The sequence below is a fragment of the Pan troglodytes genome, chromosome 12 (assembly GCF_028858775.2).
Source record: "Pan troglodytes isolate AG18354 chromosome 12, NHGRI_mPanTro3-v2.0_pri, whole genome shotgun sequence".
Taxonomy (NCBI): Eukaryota; Metazoa; Chordata; class Mammalia; order Primates; family Hominidae; genus Pan; species Pan troglodytes.
This window is the reverse complement of record NC_072410.2, coordinates 95,483,805-95,500,027: the sequence shown is the minus strand read 5'-3', so window position 1 is coordinate 95,500,027 and position 16,223 is coordinate 95,483,805. Positions and strand designations below refer to the sequence as shown.

The 16,223-nt window shown below is 48.7% G+C and overlaps 2 protein-coding genes across 14 annotated transcripts in view; both read right to left on the bottom strand.

The window, feature by feature from the left end:
• GTF3C2 (general transcription factor IIIC subunit 2) overlaps positions 1-1,711 on the bottom strand; it is a 31,896-nt gene extending 30,185 nt beyond the window's left edge. For 2 of the 6 annotated variants that reach the window (XM_063790012.1, XM_063790011.1), the window contains exon 1: positions 31-708. Coding sequence is in view for 2 of the 6 variants with exons in the window: in XM_063790011.1 (XP_063646081.1) it covers positions 31-39 (9 nt within the window). In the remaining 4 variants the exon portion in view is untranslated. Of the gene's footprint in view, positions 1-30 lie in introns of all 6 variants that reach the window. The other 4 variants (XM_016948247.3, XM_016948248.3, XM_016948249.4 and 1 more) reach the window with 4 other exon arrangements.
• Positions 1,712-10,035: 8,324 nt separating this feature from the next.
• EIF2B4 (eukaryotic translation initiation factor 2B subunit delta) lies at positions 10,036-16,213 on the bottom strand. Of its 8 annotated transcripts, none has more exons than XM_009442090.4 (13): positions 15,937-16,213; positions 15,529-15,572; positions 15,067-15,202; positions 14,654-14,860; positions 14,302-14,381; positions 14,020-14,111; positions 13,672-13,786; positions 13,393-13,469; positions 13,103-13,205; positions 12,720-12,847; positions 12,405-12,582; positions 10,402-10,582; positions 10,036-10,283 (listed from the first exon to the last, which is right to left on the bottom strand). In XM_009442090.4, exons 1-13 carry the CDS (start codon positions 15,965-15,967, stop codon positions 10,084-10,086), a joined length of 1,572 nt encoding a protein of 523 aa, XP_009440365.1. In that variant the 5' UTR covers positions 15,968-16,213; the 3' UTR covers positions 10,036-10,083. The 8 variants fall into 8 exon arrangements, with proteins under 8 accessions (XP_009440365.1, XP_016798580.1, XP_009440366.1 ...); XM_016943091.3 differs by having other exon boundaries at positions 13,672-13,760; XM_009442091.3 differs by having other exon boundaries at positions 14,654-14,857.
• Between the last annotated feature and the right edge of the window lie 10 nt (positions 16,214-16,223).

The window sequence follows — 16,223 nt, the reverse complement described above, 5'->3', positions numbered from 1 at the left end:
TGCCTCTGGAACAAAGAGGTTTGTCCATACCCTATACATCCCTCCAACAAAGTGAGTTGCCTCCGACGGAGTTGAAGTCGCCACCTCTGACTTTCCCAACAGGCAGCCAACTTGCCACGGGACAAAAGGACTAGACAGGGAAACACAACTGGCCCTTGGTTACGCCAATGGCGTTGCAGCGCGCGGGGCACAACCCTCGGGGTTAAAGAGCCTCCTCGAGGAAGAGGCTGGGACACAGCTGAAAGAGATTGACCCACAACCACTCTAGGGGCCATCACCCGCCCTTCTTCAGTCCTGGGCGTGAAGGCAGATTTCTCCCCTAGCCTGTGCGGGAGAGGAGCCCTGGTTTTTCTAACAAGGACTACTGTAGGTTCGCCGAGTTCGAGGGACGCTATGTATGCAGCGCCTAGGCCCGCACACAGGCTTCCGCGTTACCGACACCGCGTGGGGGAGGAGGGCAAGACCCGAGGCTTGCAGAGATGGGGGGTGCACGGTGGCCACAGTAGGGAAGGTGCGGAGCATGATGGTGCTCTGTAGGAGCGCAGACGCTGAAAGGCGCGCTGCTGTGGCTGGGAGAAGAGCGGAGCCAGGAGTTTGTTCCCAATATCTTAGTGCTATGGCAAAAGAAGGGGGAGGAGTAATTGTGGGGCCCCCCACACACCCGCTGCGGCGATACACTCACCCTCGCCAAAGTCCTTCCGGAAGTCTAAGTTCGAAGATGGCGCCGCCTGTCTGGTCGCGGTCTTATGACGAAATCTTGTTAGCTGCTCTTCACTGACGCCCCCACCCCAGTGCACAAGGTAAACACGTGTGCTTGGTCCGGAGTCGGTGCCGGGCTAGTTTTCTCTTAGACTCTGTATTCCATAATGCAGCGCGGCCAGAGTCACCGAGCCCTCCGGAGCCAGCCGAGTTTCCAGGGCGTCTTCAGCGGCGCCAGGGACGCTGCAGGGCCTCATGGGAGTTGCAGTGTCAAAAAGGGGAGATCGACGCCTGCGCGGCCAACGGGATCCCACGCGGCCTCGACGGGAGCCGGGAGTAGGCGGACTCCCAGGCCGGGCTCGCGCTCTGGATCCCTGAATCCGGCCTTTCCGGCCGGACTGCCGCGCCTGTGGCCGGAAGAGCCAGCTAGACCTGAGAGTCTGTACCTGCAACCCTGGCGGCGTCCGAGCCCAAGACGGAGTCTGGGAGACAAAGAAGTCCTCGCCGCCGGCCGCTGGAGGATTCTGCCAGTAGCGAAGTCAGGGATGGGCCCGAGAGAGCTTGGAAAGAGGACAAGGAAGGGAAGGAGTAGGAGTAGAAAAGCATGGCTTTGGCTGGGTATGGTAGCTCCTGTCTGTAATCCCAGCACTTTGGGAGGCCAAGGCGGGGGAGGATCACTTGAGCCCAGGAATTCGATACCAGCCTGGGCAACATAGTGAGACCCGGTTTTTATTTTTATTTTTATTTTTTCCTGAGATGGAGTCTTGCTCTGTCCCCAGGCTGGAGTGCAGTGGCGCGATCTCGGCTCACTGCAAACTCCGCCTCCCGGGTTCAAGCAATTGTCCTGCCTCAGCCTCTCGAGTAGCTGAGATTACAGGCGCCCGCCACCAAGCCCGGATAATTTTTGTCTTTTTAGTAGAGAAGGGGTTTCACTATGTTGGCCAGGCTAGTCTCGAACTCCTGACCTTGTGATACGCCTGCCTCAGCCTCCCAAAGTGCTGGGATTACAGGCGTGAGCGCCCGGCGAGATCCCGTCTCTATTAAAAAAAAAAAAAAAAAAAAAAAAAAAGGCCGGGCGCGGTGGCTCACGCCTGTAATCCTAACACTTTGGAAGGCCGAGGCGGGCGGATCACTTGAGGTCAGGAGTTCGAGACCAGCCTGGCCAACTTGGTGCAACCCCGTCTCTACTACAAATACAAAATTAGCCGGGCATGGTCGCGGTCCTGTAGTCAGGAGGCTGAAGCTGGAGAATCGCTTGAACCTGGGAGGTGGAGGTTGCAGTGAGCCCAGATCACGCCATTGCACCCTGGCCTGGGTGACAGGGCGAAACTTTATCTCAAAAAAGAAAAGAAAAAAGGACAGTGTGGCCTGAGTAGGGCAGGCTGTACTATAAGAGTGAGCCCTGGCCTTGGTCCTTGACCTTGGTCAGAGGGTTTGCCCCATTCCCTCAAAGGGAGGTGAGATTTGGTGGAGAAGGAACGAGTGCAACAGGTTTCTGTCTTTTCCTGAGGCATGTAAAGCCATATAAATGTCACAGGTCTCTTTTGCTGTTACCAAGATATGAAAAAGAAAAAAATAAATGTCACAAGTCTCCCCATATCTGGAGGAGGAAGAGTGCAGGATGTATAAATATGGAGAACAAAGAGGTGGAGTAAACAAACCTTTCTCTGCCCAGGTAATCTCCCTCATTAAATTCCCTTGGTTGGACAAAATATATAAGAAAACTATCGGAGGAGATAGCTAAGACCTAAAAGAGGGAGGACGAGGACACCCAGTCCCAAGAGTCTTCCTCTCTCTTTGTCTTAGCTAGCAATGCTTGTGTGATGGGTAGCTCTCAGTTTCAAGTATTTACTTCTGTAATGAACAAATCTGTCTTTTCATTCCTGCTGCTTCAGATTAGGCTATCTTTGACTTAAACTATTGCAAAATTCTTTTTTTTTTTTTTTCTTTTTTGAGTCGGAGCCTTGCTTTGTCTCCCAGGCTGGAGCGCAGTGGCACGATCTCGGCTCACTGCAACCTCTGCCTCCTGGGTTCAAGCAATTCTCCTGCCTCAGCCTCCCAAGTAGCTGGGATTACAGGCATGTGCCACCCCACCCAGCTAATTTTTGTAGTTTTGGTAGAGATTGTGTTTCACCATGTTGGCCAGGCTAGTCTCGATCTCAAGTGATCTGCCCGCCTCAGCCTCCCAAAGTGGGATTACAGGTGTGAGCCACCACGCCCGGCTGCCAATCTCTTTTTCTTTTTTTTTTTTTTTTGAGACGGAGTCTTGCTCTGTCACCCAGGCTGGAGTGCAGTGGCAAGATCTTGGCTCACTGCAAGCCCTGCCTCCCAGGTTCACGCCATTCTCCTCCCTCAGCCTCCCGAGTAGCTGGGACTACAGGCGCCAGCCACCACGCCCGGCTAATTTTTTGTATTTTTAGTAGAGACGGGGTTTCACCGTGTTAGCCAGGATGGTCTGAATCTCCTGACCTCGTGACCCACCCGCCTCGGCCTCCCAAAGTGCTGGGATTACAGACTTGAGCCACCACGCCTGGCCGCCAATCTCTTTTTAAAATAAATGATTCTATTCTGGAATAAAGCATTCATATGGCTCAAAATACAAAAGATACCAAGGGTGTTTGTAAGGTGAAGACTCCCTTCCACCTCTGTCTCCAGCCACCCAGGCAATTAATAAATTTCTTGTTTTCAGTCCAAGAAATTTTATGTATTTATACTCAAATGTAAATACAGTTGTCTCTCAGTATCCATTTGTTGAGATTTTCTCCTGGACTGGCAGATACCAGTATCTGTGGATGCTCAAGTCCTTTATATAAAATGGCATAGTATGGCCGGGCACCGCGGCTCACGCCTATAATTCCAGCACTTTGGGAGGCCGAGGCGGGTGGATCACTTGAGGTCAGGAATTCGAGACCAGCCTGGCCAACATGGCAAAACCCTGTCTCCACTAAAAATACAAAAATTAGCTGGGCATTGTGGCGCATGCCTGTAATCCCAGCTACTCGGGAGGCTGAGACAGGAGAATCGCTTGAACCTGGGAGGCGGAGGTTGCCGTGAGCTCCGATCGCGACATTGCACTCCAGCCTGGGGGACGAGAGCAAAACTCTGTCTCAAAAAAAAAAACAACGAAAACAACCAGGCATAGTATTTGCATATTGTTGAACTCATGTCTAGATTTCTTTCTTTCTTTTTTTTTTTTTTTTTTTTTGAGACAGAGTTTTGCTCTCGTCTCCCAGGCTGGAGTGCAATGGCGCAATCTGAGCTCACTGCAACCTCTGCCTCCCAGGTTCAAGCGATTCTCCTGCCTCAGCCTCCCGAGTAGCTGGGATTACAGTCATGTGCCACCACGCCCAGCTAATTTTTGTGTTTTTAGTAGAGATGGGTTTTTGCCGTGTTGGCCAGGCTGGTCTTGAACTCCTGACCTCAGGTGATCCACCCGCCTCAGCCTCCCAAGTTCAAGCGATTCTCCCGCCTCAGCCTCCTGAAGCTGGGATTACAGGCATGCGCCACCATGCCCGGCTAATTTTGTATTTTTAGTAGAGATGGGTTTTTGCCATGTTGGCCAGGCTGGTCTCGAACTTATCTCAGGTGATCCACCTGCCTCGGCCTCTGGAAGTGTTAGGATTACAGGCGTAAGCCACCCCCACCAGCCATAGATTTCTTATAATACCTAATACAATGTAAATGCTATGTAAATAGCATTGTATTGTTTAGAGAATAATGAGGAAAAAGTCTGTACATGTTCAGTAAAAATGAAATTTTTTTCCTTAATATTTTCAATTTGTGGTTGGTTAAATCCAGATGCGGAACCCAACAGATTCACAGGGGCAAATGTATGTATATATCTTTCCCTCTTTTTAATTCAAACAGCAACTACATACACTGTCCTCTACTTTCTTTTAACTAAGTGTACCTTGGAGATTGTTCCATTTATTTTACTTTTCTTTTTTTTTAACAAGATGGGGTCTTGCTCTATCACCCACGCTGGAGTGCAGTGGAGTACAACTCACTGCAGCCTCCACTTCCTGGGCTCAAACAATCTCCCTGCCTCAGCCTCCACCTCCTGGGCTCAAACAATCTCCCTGCCTCAGCCTCCCAAGTAGCTGAGACTACAGGTGTGAGCCACCACACTTGGCTAATTTTTTAACTTTTTTTTTGAGACAGAGTCTTGCTCTGTCGCCGTGGCTGGAGTGCAGTGGCACGATCTTGACTCACTGCAACCTCCGCCTCCTGTTCAAGCGATTCTCCTGCCTCAGCCTCCTGAGTACCTGGGATTACAGACATACACCACCACGTCCAGCTGATTTTTGTATTTTTAATAGAGATGGGTTTTGCCATATTGGTCAGGCTGGTCTCGAACTCCTGACCCTGTCATCCGTCCACCTTGACCTCCCAAAGTGCTGGAATTACAGGCATGAGCCACCGCGCCCGGCCTAATTTTTAAATTTTTTCTAGAGATGGGGTCTTGTTATGTTGACCAGGCTGGTCTTGAACACCTGACCTGAAGTGATCCTCTTGCCTCAGCCTCCCATAGTGCTGCGATCACAGGTGTAAGTCACTGAGTTTGGCCATTATTCCATTTCTGTACACAAAAACCTTTCTCATTCTGTGCTATAACTAGTTAGCATTTAATTGGGTGGATGTGGTATAACTAGTGCCTTGTTGATATTGATGCATATTTACATGGTTTTGCTGTTATAAACAATGGTCCCTTGCTATTATAAACCACACTGCTATAAGTAACCTTGCATCTAAATTACTTCAAATGTGTAATTATATGGGTAGGATAATTTCTAGAAGTGGAATTGTGAACCAAAGTTTTAGGTGCATTTGTAATTTTGATTTATAACCAATCTTTTCACTGATCTACTTCTCTGCCTCTAATTTCTACTAGGTGTTTGTTTGTTTGTTTGTTTTGAGACAGGGTCTTGCTCTGTCACCCAGGCTGGAGGACAGTGGTGCAATCACGGCTCACTGCAGCCTCAACCTGCCACCTCAGCCTCCTGAATAGTTGGGGTGTGCGGCAGGTGTATACCACCACATCCAGGTTTTTTTGTTGTTGTTGTTTAATAGAGATGAGGTCTTGCTATATTGCCCAGGCAGGTCTCACACTACTGAGCGCAAGCGATCCTCCTGCCTATGCCTCCCAAAGTGCTGGGATTACAGGTGTGAGTTGCCATGCCTGGCCCGGTTATCTTTCTAAAGCATAAAGCAACCCTTTTGATCCTCTGCTTAATTTTGATGATTAAGTAGTATGTTCAAAATATAGAAATCCATGTATTCATAATGATCTTTTAAAAAAAGTAAAAGCCAAAATATCAGCTACTCATCCTACACCATTGAAAGTAGTGACCAATTCCTGAAAATTGGCAAAAAAAAAAAAAAAAAAAAAGGGAAGAGTAAGGCATTTATCTTGTCTTTCCAGTATGAACTCTAGTTCAAAATAACTGATGAGAGGAAGGTTTTGTTTGTTTTTTGAGACTGAGTCTCACTCTGTTGCCCAGGCTGGAGTGCAGTGGTGCGATCTTGGCTCACTGCAACCTCTGCCTCCCAGGTTCAAGCAATTCTTGTGCCTCAGCCTCCTGAGTAGCTGGGATTACAGGCGCCCGCCACCACTCCCGGCTAATTTTTGTATTTTTTTAGTAGAGACGGGGTTTCACCATGTTGGCGAGGCTGGTCTTGAACTCCTGACCTCAGGTGATCCGCACACCTAAGCCTCCCAACGTGCTGGGATTACGGGTGTGAGCCATTGCCCAGCCCGGGATTTTTTTTTTTTTATATAGATTAACAGCTAGTAATTGTGCAAAGAATGATAGAAAAAAATCACTATTTTGCATGTCCCAATGAAATAATTCAGGCAACAATCACCAGTGGATGAAATCCCTAAAGAGCTTTTAGGAAGCTTTAAAATGCCTGGACCCACTCATCACTGAACATGAAACCACCAGTCATTGTTTGCCTCCTGATGTGAGGCAATATAAAGCACACAGAACCACTTATTAAACATTCTTGCCCAAAAAATTGAATAGGAATACAGGACTTAGGGGCCAGGCGTGGTGGCTCACACCTGTAATCCCAGCACTTTGGGAGGCCAAGGAGGGCGGATAATCTGAGGTCAGGAGTTCAAGACCAGCCTGGCCAATGTGGTGAAACCCTGTCTCTACTAAAAATACAAAAGAAAATTAGCTGGATGTGGTGACGCACACCTGTAGTCCCAGTACTCGGGAGGCTAAGGCAGGAGAATCACTTGAACCTGGGAGGCAGAGGTTGCAGTGAGCTGAAATCGTGCCATTGCACTCCAGCCTGGGCAACAGAGCAAGACTCCGTCTCAAATAAAAAAAAAAAGAAATACAGGACATAGGGAATGAGTGAAATGACAACATAAGAAAGCAAACAGTCAAATCTAGAATGCAGAACATTTCATATGACAATCAACATGGCTTCTATAAGCCAATGTCAATGTAAAAAGGGGAGAGGAGACTGCTCTTTTTTTTTTTTTTTTTTTTGAGACAGTCTCACTCTGTCGCCCAGGCTGGAGTGCAGTGGCAAGATCTCAGCTCACTGCAAGGTCCACCTCCCGGGTTCACGCCATTCTCCTGCCTCAGCCTCCCGAGTAGCTGGGACTACAGGCGCCCGCCACCATGCCTGGCTAATTTTTTGTATTTTTAGTAGAGATGGGGTTCCACTGTGTTAGCCAGGATGGTCTCCATCTCCTGACCTCGTGAACTGCCCGCCTCGGCCTCCCAAAGTGCTGGGATTACAGGCGTGAGCCACCGCGCCCGGCTGAGGAGACTGCTTTTTAAGAAATGTAACCAAATGTAATGTGTGGATTTGTTTGGATCTTGAGTCAAACTAAGTCATTTTTCAGCCAAGGAAATTTGATTATGGATTGAATACTAAGAAAGTATGATTTAATAAGTGATATTATGGTAAATTTCCATATTTCTTAAGAGACATTGAAGTTAAAGGAGTGAAATGATAATAATGCTTGGATTTGATTTAAAGTAACTTCATCAAGGAAAAACAAGAAGGCTGAGTGCTGTGGCTCACGCCTGTAATCCCAACACCTTGGGACGCTGAGGCGGGCGGATCACCTGAGGTCGGGAGTTCAAGACCAGCCTGACCAACATGGAGAAACCCCCATCTCTACTAAAAATACAAAATTAGCTGGGTATGGTGGCACATGCCCATAATCCCAGCTACTCGAGAGGCTGAGGCAGGGGAATCGCTTGAATCCAGGAGGCGGAGGTTGCAGTGAGCCAAGATTGCACCATTGCACTCCAGCCTGGGCAACAAGAGCGAAACTCTGTCTCAAAAAAAAAAAAAGAAAAAAGAAAAACAACAAAAAGAGAAAGTAAATGTGGCAAATTTGATAACTGTTGCATCTGGTCATGGAGATTCTTTGTATAGTTCTACTTTTACGCTGCTTAAAAATTTTTGATAAAACCAACATGGCATATGTATACCTATGTAACAAACCTGCACATTGCGCACATGTACTGTAGAACTTAAAGTATAAAAAAAAAATTTGATAAAATGGTTGGGTGCAGTGGCTCACGCCTGTAATCCCAGCACTTTGGGAGGCCAAGGCAGGTGGATTGCTTGAGGTCAAGAGTTCAAGACCAGCCTGACCCACATGGTGAAACCCCGTCTCTACTAAAAATACAAAAATTAGCTAAGTGTGGTGGCAGGCACCTGTGATCCCAGCTACTTGGGAGGCTGAGGCAGGAGAATTGCTTGAACCCAGAAGGCGGAGGTTGCAGTGAGCCGAGATAGTGCCATTGCACTCCAGCCTGGGAGACGAGTGACTCTGTCTCGAAAAAAAAAAAAAATTCAATAACACACATATATACCCAATAGATAACTCTTCATTTTAAGCTAACCAGTGGCTGGACTCACAGTCTGGCCCCAACTTACCTTTGCAGTTTGATCACTCAACAATAAGGCTCAGTTCTAGCCTCACTATACTATGTGACACTTTTACATTGGCCACTCACTTTAAGGCCTATTCTTTGTGTTCAAGCTGTTTCTTCTTTTTTTTTCTTCCCTAACTGGGCAATTACTTATCTTTCAAGGACTAGGTTAGATGTGACTTGTAAGTTTTCACCAATCTTTTGTTCATACTACTACTGGGTTACCTCATACTGTAGATACTATCTTCTTATGCCATGGTAAGCGTTCCTTAAGGGAATATAGCACAAAAGTTAAGGGCACAGTTTCTAGATCCAGACTGCCTGAGGTCACATCCTGGTTTAGCTACTGACTAGCTGTGTTACCTAGGGCAAGTAACTTCATCTCTCTGTCTGCCTTGGGTAAGTAACTTAACCTTTCTGTGTCTGAGCTGTGTTGCCTTGGGCAAGCAACTTAACCTTTCTATCCTTCCATTATCTCATCTGTAAAATTGCATTTACTTCATAGAGTTGTATTATTATTTTTTAGAGATGGAGCCTCGCTTTGTTGCCCAGGCTGGAGTGCAATGGTGCCATCTCGGCTCACTGCAATCTCCATCTCCTGGGTTCAAGCGATTCTTCTGCCTCAGCCTCTGGAGTAGCTGGGATTACAGGCATGCGCCACCACGCCCAGCTAATTTTTGTATTTAGTGTAGAGACGGTTTCATCATGTTGGCCAGGCTGGTCTTGAACTCTTGACCTGAGGTGATCTGCCTGCCTCGGCCTCCCAAATGAGCCACTGCGCCCAGCCTTCATAGAGTTGTATTAATCTTCCTAAATGGGTAGGAAAGGGTTCAGAAGTTTCTGACACACAGTTAAATATTCAACAAATGCTAATTTATAAGGTTAGGACTCTTTTTTTGAGACAGGGTCTCTGTCACCCAGGCTGGAGTGCAGTGGCACAATCATGGCTTACTGCAGCCTCTACCTCCTGGACTCAAGAAATCCTCTGGCTTCAGCCTCCTGAGTAGCTGGGACAACAGATGAGTACAACCATGCCCAGCTAATTTTTATTTTTTGTAGAGACCGGATTGCCATGTTGCCCAGGCTGGTCTCAAACCTCTGGGCTCAAACAATCCTCCTGCCTTAGCCTCCCAAAATGCTGAGATTACAGGAATGAGTCACTGCACTCAGCCCAGGACTATTTGTTTTCATATTCCTCCTCACACCCAGTTTAGTGTCTGGCATGTAGATGCTCAGTGAATGATTGATTTGGGTAGTTTTGGTTCTTTATACGGGTCTTCAGGTTAGTCCCAATGTACTGGCATGGAGCTAGTTACTTGAGCAGGTCTTCACAAAGGTCTGAGTAGCAGGTGATAAAAGGGGTTGTGAAGTCTGGACTCCTAACTTAAGTGGTGGAGATGCTAAAAGAGAAACAAAGGCAGCAGAGTTGCTGAGGGTAGGGAGTATGGCATTTATTAACCCTGTGTTTCCCCCCTCACTGGTCACTGCTCTTGACTCGTAGAACAACAGGTACAGAACTGCAAGGGATCATCCCCAGCTCCGTGATCACCAGATCCACAAGCTCTGGGGGAGTCACATCATAGACTAGATTCAACAACCGTAGGGATGCGTGGTTCTGCCAGTTAGCCAGTGCAACATGTTCTCCCCGCTTACATTGCAGATCATCAGGGTCATCTGCAATGGAAGGCGTACCCATTATGTTCTTTCAGAAAAGAAGTTCTAGTTTATCCGCCCCTCTCCCTCCCTCTCAAGTCTTCACAGGTAGCTGGAGGCTTCTCTTTTGCCTCCTTACCTAGCTCATTAGAGACAAAGGCATCAGTCTGCACACGCTCACAGAACTTGTATGTTTCACAGCAAACCAGCACTGGTACATTATGGGCTCGAGCCACCAGGGCTAACTGTGCTGTCCCTACCCGTGACATCACAGACCCGTTGGCCAAGAGTGCATGAGCTCCCAATAGCACCTTGGAAACCTGTTTGTTTCACAGGAGAAGGGGAAGAAAAAAATGTCATTGTTGTATCAATGCAGAATAAGGTCCCCTACTTACAGGACAGCAACATTAAGACAAGTATAAATCTCAACACCTGTGAAAAGAAGGGAAAGAAACAAAAACAGACAACAAGTAATAAATCTTTTTTTTTTTTTTTTTTTTGAGATGAAGTTTTGCTCTCGTTGCCCAGGCTGGAGTGCAATGGCGCGATCTTGGCTCACCACAACCTCTGCCTCCTGGGTTCAAGTGATTCTCCTGCCTCAGCCTCCCGAGTAGCTGGGATTACAGGCATGCACCACCACTCCCAGCTGATTTGTTGTATTTTTATATTTTTAGTAGAGACGGGGTTTCTCCACGTTGGTCAGGCTGGTCTCGAACTCCCAACCTCAGGTGATCTGCCCGCCTCAGCCACCCAAAGTGCCAGGATAACAGGCGTGAGCCACTGAGTCCGGCAATTAATAAATCCTTTTTTTTTTTTTTTTTTTTTGAGATGGAGTCTTGCTCTGTCGCCCAGGCTGGAGTGCAGTGACATGATCTCGGCTCACTGCAAGCTCTGCCTCCTGGGTTCACGCCATTCTCCTGCCTCAGCCTCCAGATTAGCTGGGACTACAGGCGCCCGCCACCACGCCCGGCTAATTTTTTGTATTTTTAGTAGAGACGGGGTTTCACTGTGTTAGCCAGGATGATTGTGAACTCCTAACCTCGTGAACTGCCCGCCTCGGCCTCCCAAAGTGCTGGAATTACAGGCTTGAGCCACTGTGCCCGGCCTAATAAATCTTAATGATGGCTTTTCTTCTGTGAAAACACCTGACCACTGACCCACCAAATCTCCCACAGGAAAACTAAACTTTGAAGTTACTTTTGTCTTGTTCCCTCTTCCTGGTTGCTAGTTTAATGTAATGTTTTTGCAATAGCTAGACTGCTGTAATATACTGTCAGTGTTTTTCCAATTAAATAGAAACAGGGCTATATAATTATTTTTTTTGACACAGGGTTTCATTCTGTCGCCCAGGCTGGAGTGCAGTGGTGCAATGACAGCTCACTGTAGCCTCAACCTCCTGGGCTCAAGCAGTCCTCTCACCTCAGCCTCCTAAGTAGCTGGAACTACATGCGCATGCCACCATGCCCGGGTGTGTGTGTGTGTGTGTGTGTGTGTTCAAGCAGTCCTCTCACCTCAGCCTCCTAAGTAGCTGTGTGTGTGTGTGTGTGTGTCTCTCACCTCAGCCTCCTAAGTAGCTGGAACTACATGCGCATGCCACCATGCCCGGGGTGGGGGTGGGGTGGGGGGTGTGTGTGTGTGTGTGTGTACAGGGTCTCATTATGTTGAGCAGGCTGGTCTTGAACTCCTGGGCTCAAGTGATCCTCCTGCCTTAGTGCTGAGATTGCAGGCATTGAGCCATGGCACCAAGCCAGGGCTATATAATTCTAATATTTTTAAATAATTGTGGCTGGGCACAGTGGCTCATGCCTATGATCCCAGTACTTTGGGAGGCCGAGACAGGGGGAACTGCTTGAGCCCAGGAGTTCCAGCCTGGGCAACGTAGCGATATCCCATCTCTACAAGAAAAATAAAAAACTAGCTGGGCATGGTGGCACACACCAGTAGTCCCAGCTACTCAGAGGCGGAGGTGGGAAGATCACCTGAGCCCAGGAGGTCAAGACTGCAGTGAGCTGTGATCACGTCGCTGCACTCCATCCTTATCTCAAAACAAAAACAAAACTGTAACTTTGGGAAGGTGAGATTATGTCTATACTACTACATCTTTTCACCGCCAACTTTGGAGTCCTTTTCCTCTGTACTTACCTCTGGGAGCACATAGGAGGCTGCAGGAATCAGCAGGTAGGAGGCTGGGACACCAGCATGGACTAGAGAACGTAGTGTGTGCCTTCCTTCCAGCCATGGCCGGCTGTCCACCACTACCACCCGAAACCGCCGGCCCTCTGTCCAAGCCTCCTGAAGAATTCGTGATACCAGAGATGAACTAGAGTGAATGAAGAGGAGGATTCAGTTATAAATGTCAGTAACTGATGACTAACTTATTCCCAAAGGCAAGTGGGTAGTCCCTTCTTCAGATCATTCCAACTCCCAATCTGCTCAGTCACAGGGTCTGGACCATACCATCCATATACCAGGATCACATCTCCATTACTGATCTTCTGGTAAGCAAAGCGTGAAATTGCCTGAGCTGCAAGCACAATCTTCTCTTGCACATACCGATCAATGGCTGCTCGAAGTTCTGACTTGGCCTAAATGGAGTAAAATCCTTAGTGAACAAGAAATGGACACTTTTATCCCTCTGATGATCATGCCAGGTGCTTGAATATGTGTATGATGACAAGCCTATAGAGGGCTCAGAGATGGCACAAGTCAGAATGGCCAAACCATTCCTTAACCCTTGACTAGGGCAAAAAAAGGCTTATGTTGGCCTTCCCGGGAGTTTTTAACATGTTTCTTAATTTTACCCACAGGTGCATGCCTTCCTTATTTCTCATACTCATCACCTCCTCTTCCCGCTTGGAACTGCCCACACTGGTGATTTCCTTGTTAAGGAACTTGATGGCGTTGTGCATGCTCGCTGACAGGGGACGGCACTGAGTCAGGAAGCTATAATACAACAGCAATACCTTATATCTGCGCAACTCTTCACAACTTACAAAACCTTCACATTTAAAAAAAAAAGTCTTTAAAAAGAAAATAGAACACAAAATGAAAAGAGAGATAGAAAAGCAGGAAAAAGAGTACAAGACAAAGATTGGGCGAGCTGGGAGTGGACTTATAGTGTTGTCCCTACCTCATGTAGGGTTTTAGTTTATTCACTAGATCCCTGGAGAGTTCTTCATTAGGCGGTGTTGTGTAATCCTGAATCACCTATAGGGTACACAAGGTGATGTGCAAAATGCCCCTTAATAAAGATCTCTGAACGGGGGCTGGGGGTAAGCTTCACTGAGGAAAATGTTCTGAGGGTAGGAGTATTCCCTCTGTCCCCCAGAGATGACTTTGGGTGACAGAAGCTGGGGTAGTATTGGGGGAGGTGGGGTTGGATCATAAGAGAGAACAGGATGGGACATACCTGCTGCAAGGCACGAAGCAGGGCAATACACCGGGCATTGGAGCCACTGACCAGGCCCTGGGAGTACTGCAGGCCGAGTCGCACCATGGCTGGGTGGATCACAGAGGATGGGATGCTGATGGGATGGCGGTGTCACATACTTTGAAAGGGAGCTTGAGCATCTACTGCCCACCTGCCCCTGATGAAAAGGAACTCCCTTCACTAGCAGATTTCCCCACTTCCTCTACAGTTCTGCCTTGGGTTCATACTTTTTCCTACAGAGTCCATCTCAGATTACTAGACACTTTCAATACTGACTTACTAAAACTCCTCAGACTCAAAAGTTATGACAATTTCATAGGATCCTACCTCATAAACTGGGTCAGAGAGTTTTGTCTGCTGTACTGGGGTAGGTGAGAGAAGAGACTGACTTTGGATCCATAATCCTTTCGTGTAGGAACCTTGACAAAACAAGGGAACAGGACCAATGGCCCAGAGTTTAAAAAGGATGGGATAAAGCTGGAAAGGAAGTGAACAGTAAGACTACTCTGACCCAAGCACCTATCCTTCTCACTTTGCACCCAGCACCTTTCCTCCCTCCAGTCCATTTCCCTAGGCTCTTTCTAGCCAGGCACCAAACCCACTTCCTACCTGTTGACGCTCTGGTTTTTTAACAAGCCTTCTCAGAAGTAGGTCATCAACCTGAGGATACTCAGGGAGACGCTTCACTCCTGAAAGATAATCATCATGTTTTCAGGACACTGTAGGTCTTGAAATGTGTAATTTGCTCTTAGGGTATAAGGGGCATCAAGAAAAACAGGATGAGGTGGAGAAAACGGGAGAATAGGGTAGAAAAGGAAATAGGGATAGGATAATGGGGTTGCAGGAACAACTCAGAACTCTGGGTCCCAAGAATGAGAGGGGAGAGCTGTTTTACTATTGGGCAGCCTGAGCTGGCGTTATAATTAGGAGTAAGGGAGGTCTTAAAATGAAGGGAAGATACCTGAGGGGGTTTCTCCAGCTGTGCTGGGGCTGGCCTTAGGAGGTGGTCCTCCTTGTTCCCCTTTTCTTGACTGTTTCAGGGCCCGCTCAGCCTCCTGCTTGGCTCGACGCTCAGCCCGAAGTTCGGCCTTACTCCGACCAGCTGGAACTTTCTCCCCAGGAGTGCCCAACTGAATGCCCGATTCTGGCAGTTCTCTGGTTGGGCCTACTAAAAGCATTAAAAAAAAAAAAAAAAAGCCCAAGCTGCAGGCAGGTGATATCCGTGCCCCAGCTAAAACTAGCTTCTCTCCTTGTAAACCTCTTTGCTTTACACACTTGCTCAAATCAACTTTGTCCTGTCTCTCCCTTCTCTCTCCCACCACATCCCTCTACCAGCTCCACACCCCAGCCCTTTAAAAGAGACCCCTCACTCACCTTGACATTGGGCTGCACATACAGCAGAGCCAGTTTCTGGTTCTGCCCCCTTTTCTTCCTTCCGTTTCTTCTTCTGCTGTTTCTTTTCCTTCCGAAGCTGCAGCTTTTCTTCTTTGGTCATTTCCCTCCCCACTGCCTGAGACACAGACATAGGATACTGCTCTTCCCCAACAATTCCAAAGGGGAACAAATACTATTGGATGCTTACAAGATTTCCACATGGTTAAATCCCTAGTTCTTCCTAACTTCCACAAGCTACCTGTTACAAGCTTACATCCACAGAGGCTGACGTTTCTCCTCCAGGGACAGAATCATATATCGCTAGGGTTGCAAGACCTCTGTAAAATCTCCTGGCTTTACTGAGAAATAAACCGACACGGGATGGGAGCTGGGGCGGAATAAAGCTGGCACAGCCTCCTGCGTAGCGCTTGGCAGGCGGCTTGGGAGGGAAGCCTCACTTACCCCAGGCCCAGGGGGAAGCTCCGCCTTCATCCCGGATCCCGAGTCTGCATCAGAAAACAGGGCACAAAGTGAGCCAGAGAGACTCCGGGAGGGTTTGGGGGCACTAGTACTCGGCGCAGCCGGCTGCTGGGTTGGCATGACCACGGATCCGCCGGCAGGCGCGAGGCGAGCCAGGGATCCGCGTGGGGACGCACTGCGCGGCGGATCAAAGGAATGGAGGGGTCACCGACCCTCCTCACAGCAACCAGCCGGTGCGCGGCGCGGGACTGCGCTCGAGACTGTGTAGACCGGAGCCCAGCGTGGCGCTGGAACGGAGCGGCGGGGCCCAAAGGCGCTCAGGGCCCGGCACTAGCTGTCCGGAGCTCGTCGGCCCCGCGTACCGGTAGGCAGGCCCGGCTCTTCACTCACCCTCGCGAACAGCCACGGCCACAGCAGCCATCGCCCTCAGTCCTAGGCTCCGCCCGCCGTGGTCACGGAGCCGCCCCGCTGCCTCGCTCTGCGGCTGCAGGGTCCACAGCGCCACCTGGGCTGGAGGCTGAGACGCAGAAGCGAAGCGCGCAGCCCCAATCGGACTACAATTTCCGATGGGCCCCAGGGCCCCGCCCCGCACTACGGGTTGCAATGAGGGCCAACTCCACTTTGGGCTCCCTTTCCGGACAGGTGGCTCTTGCCCTTTAGACTACAGTTCCCAGCAT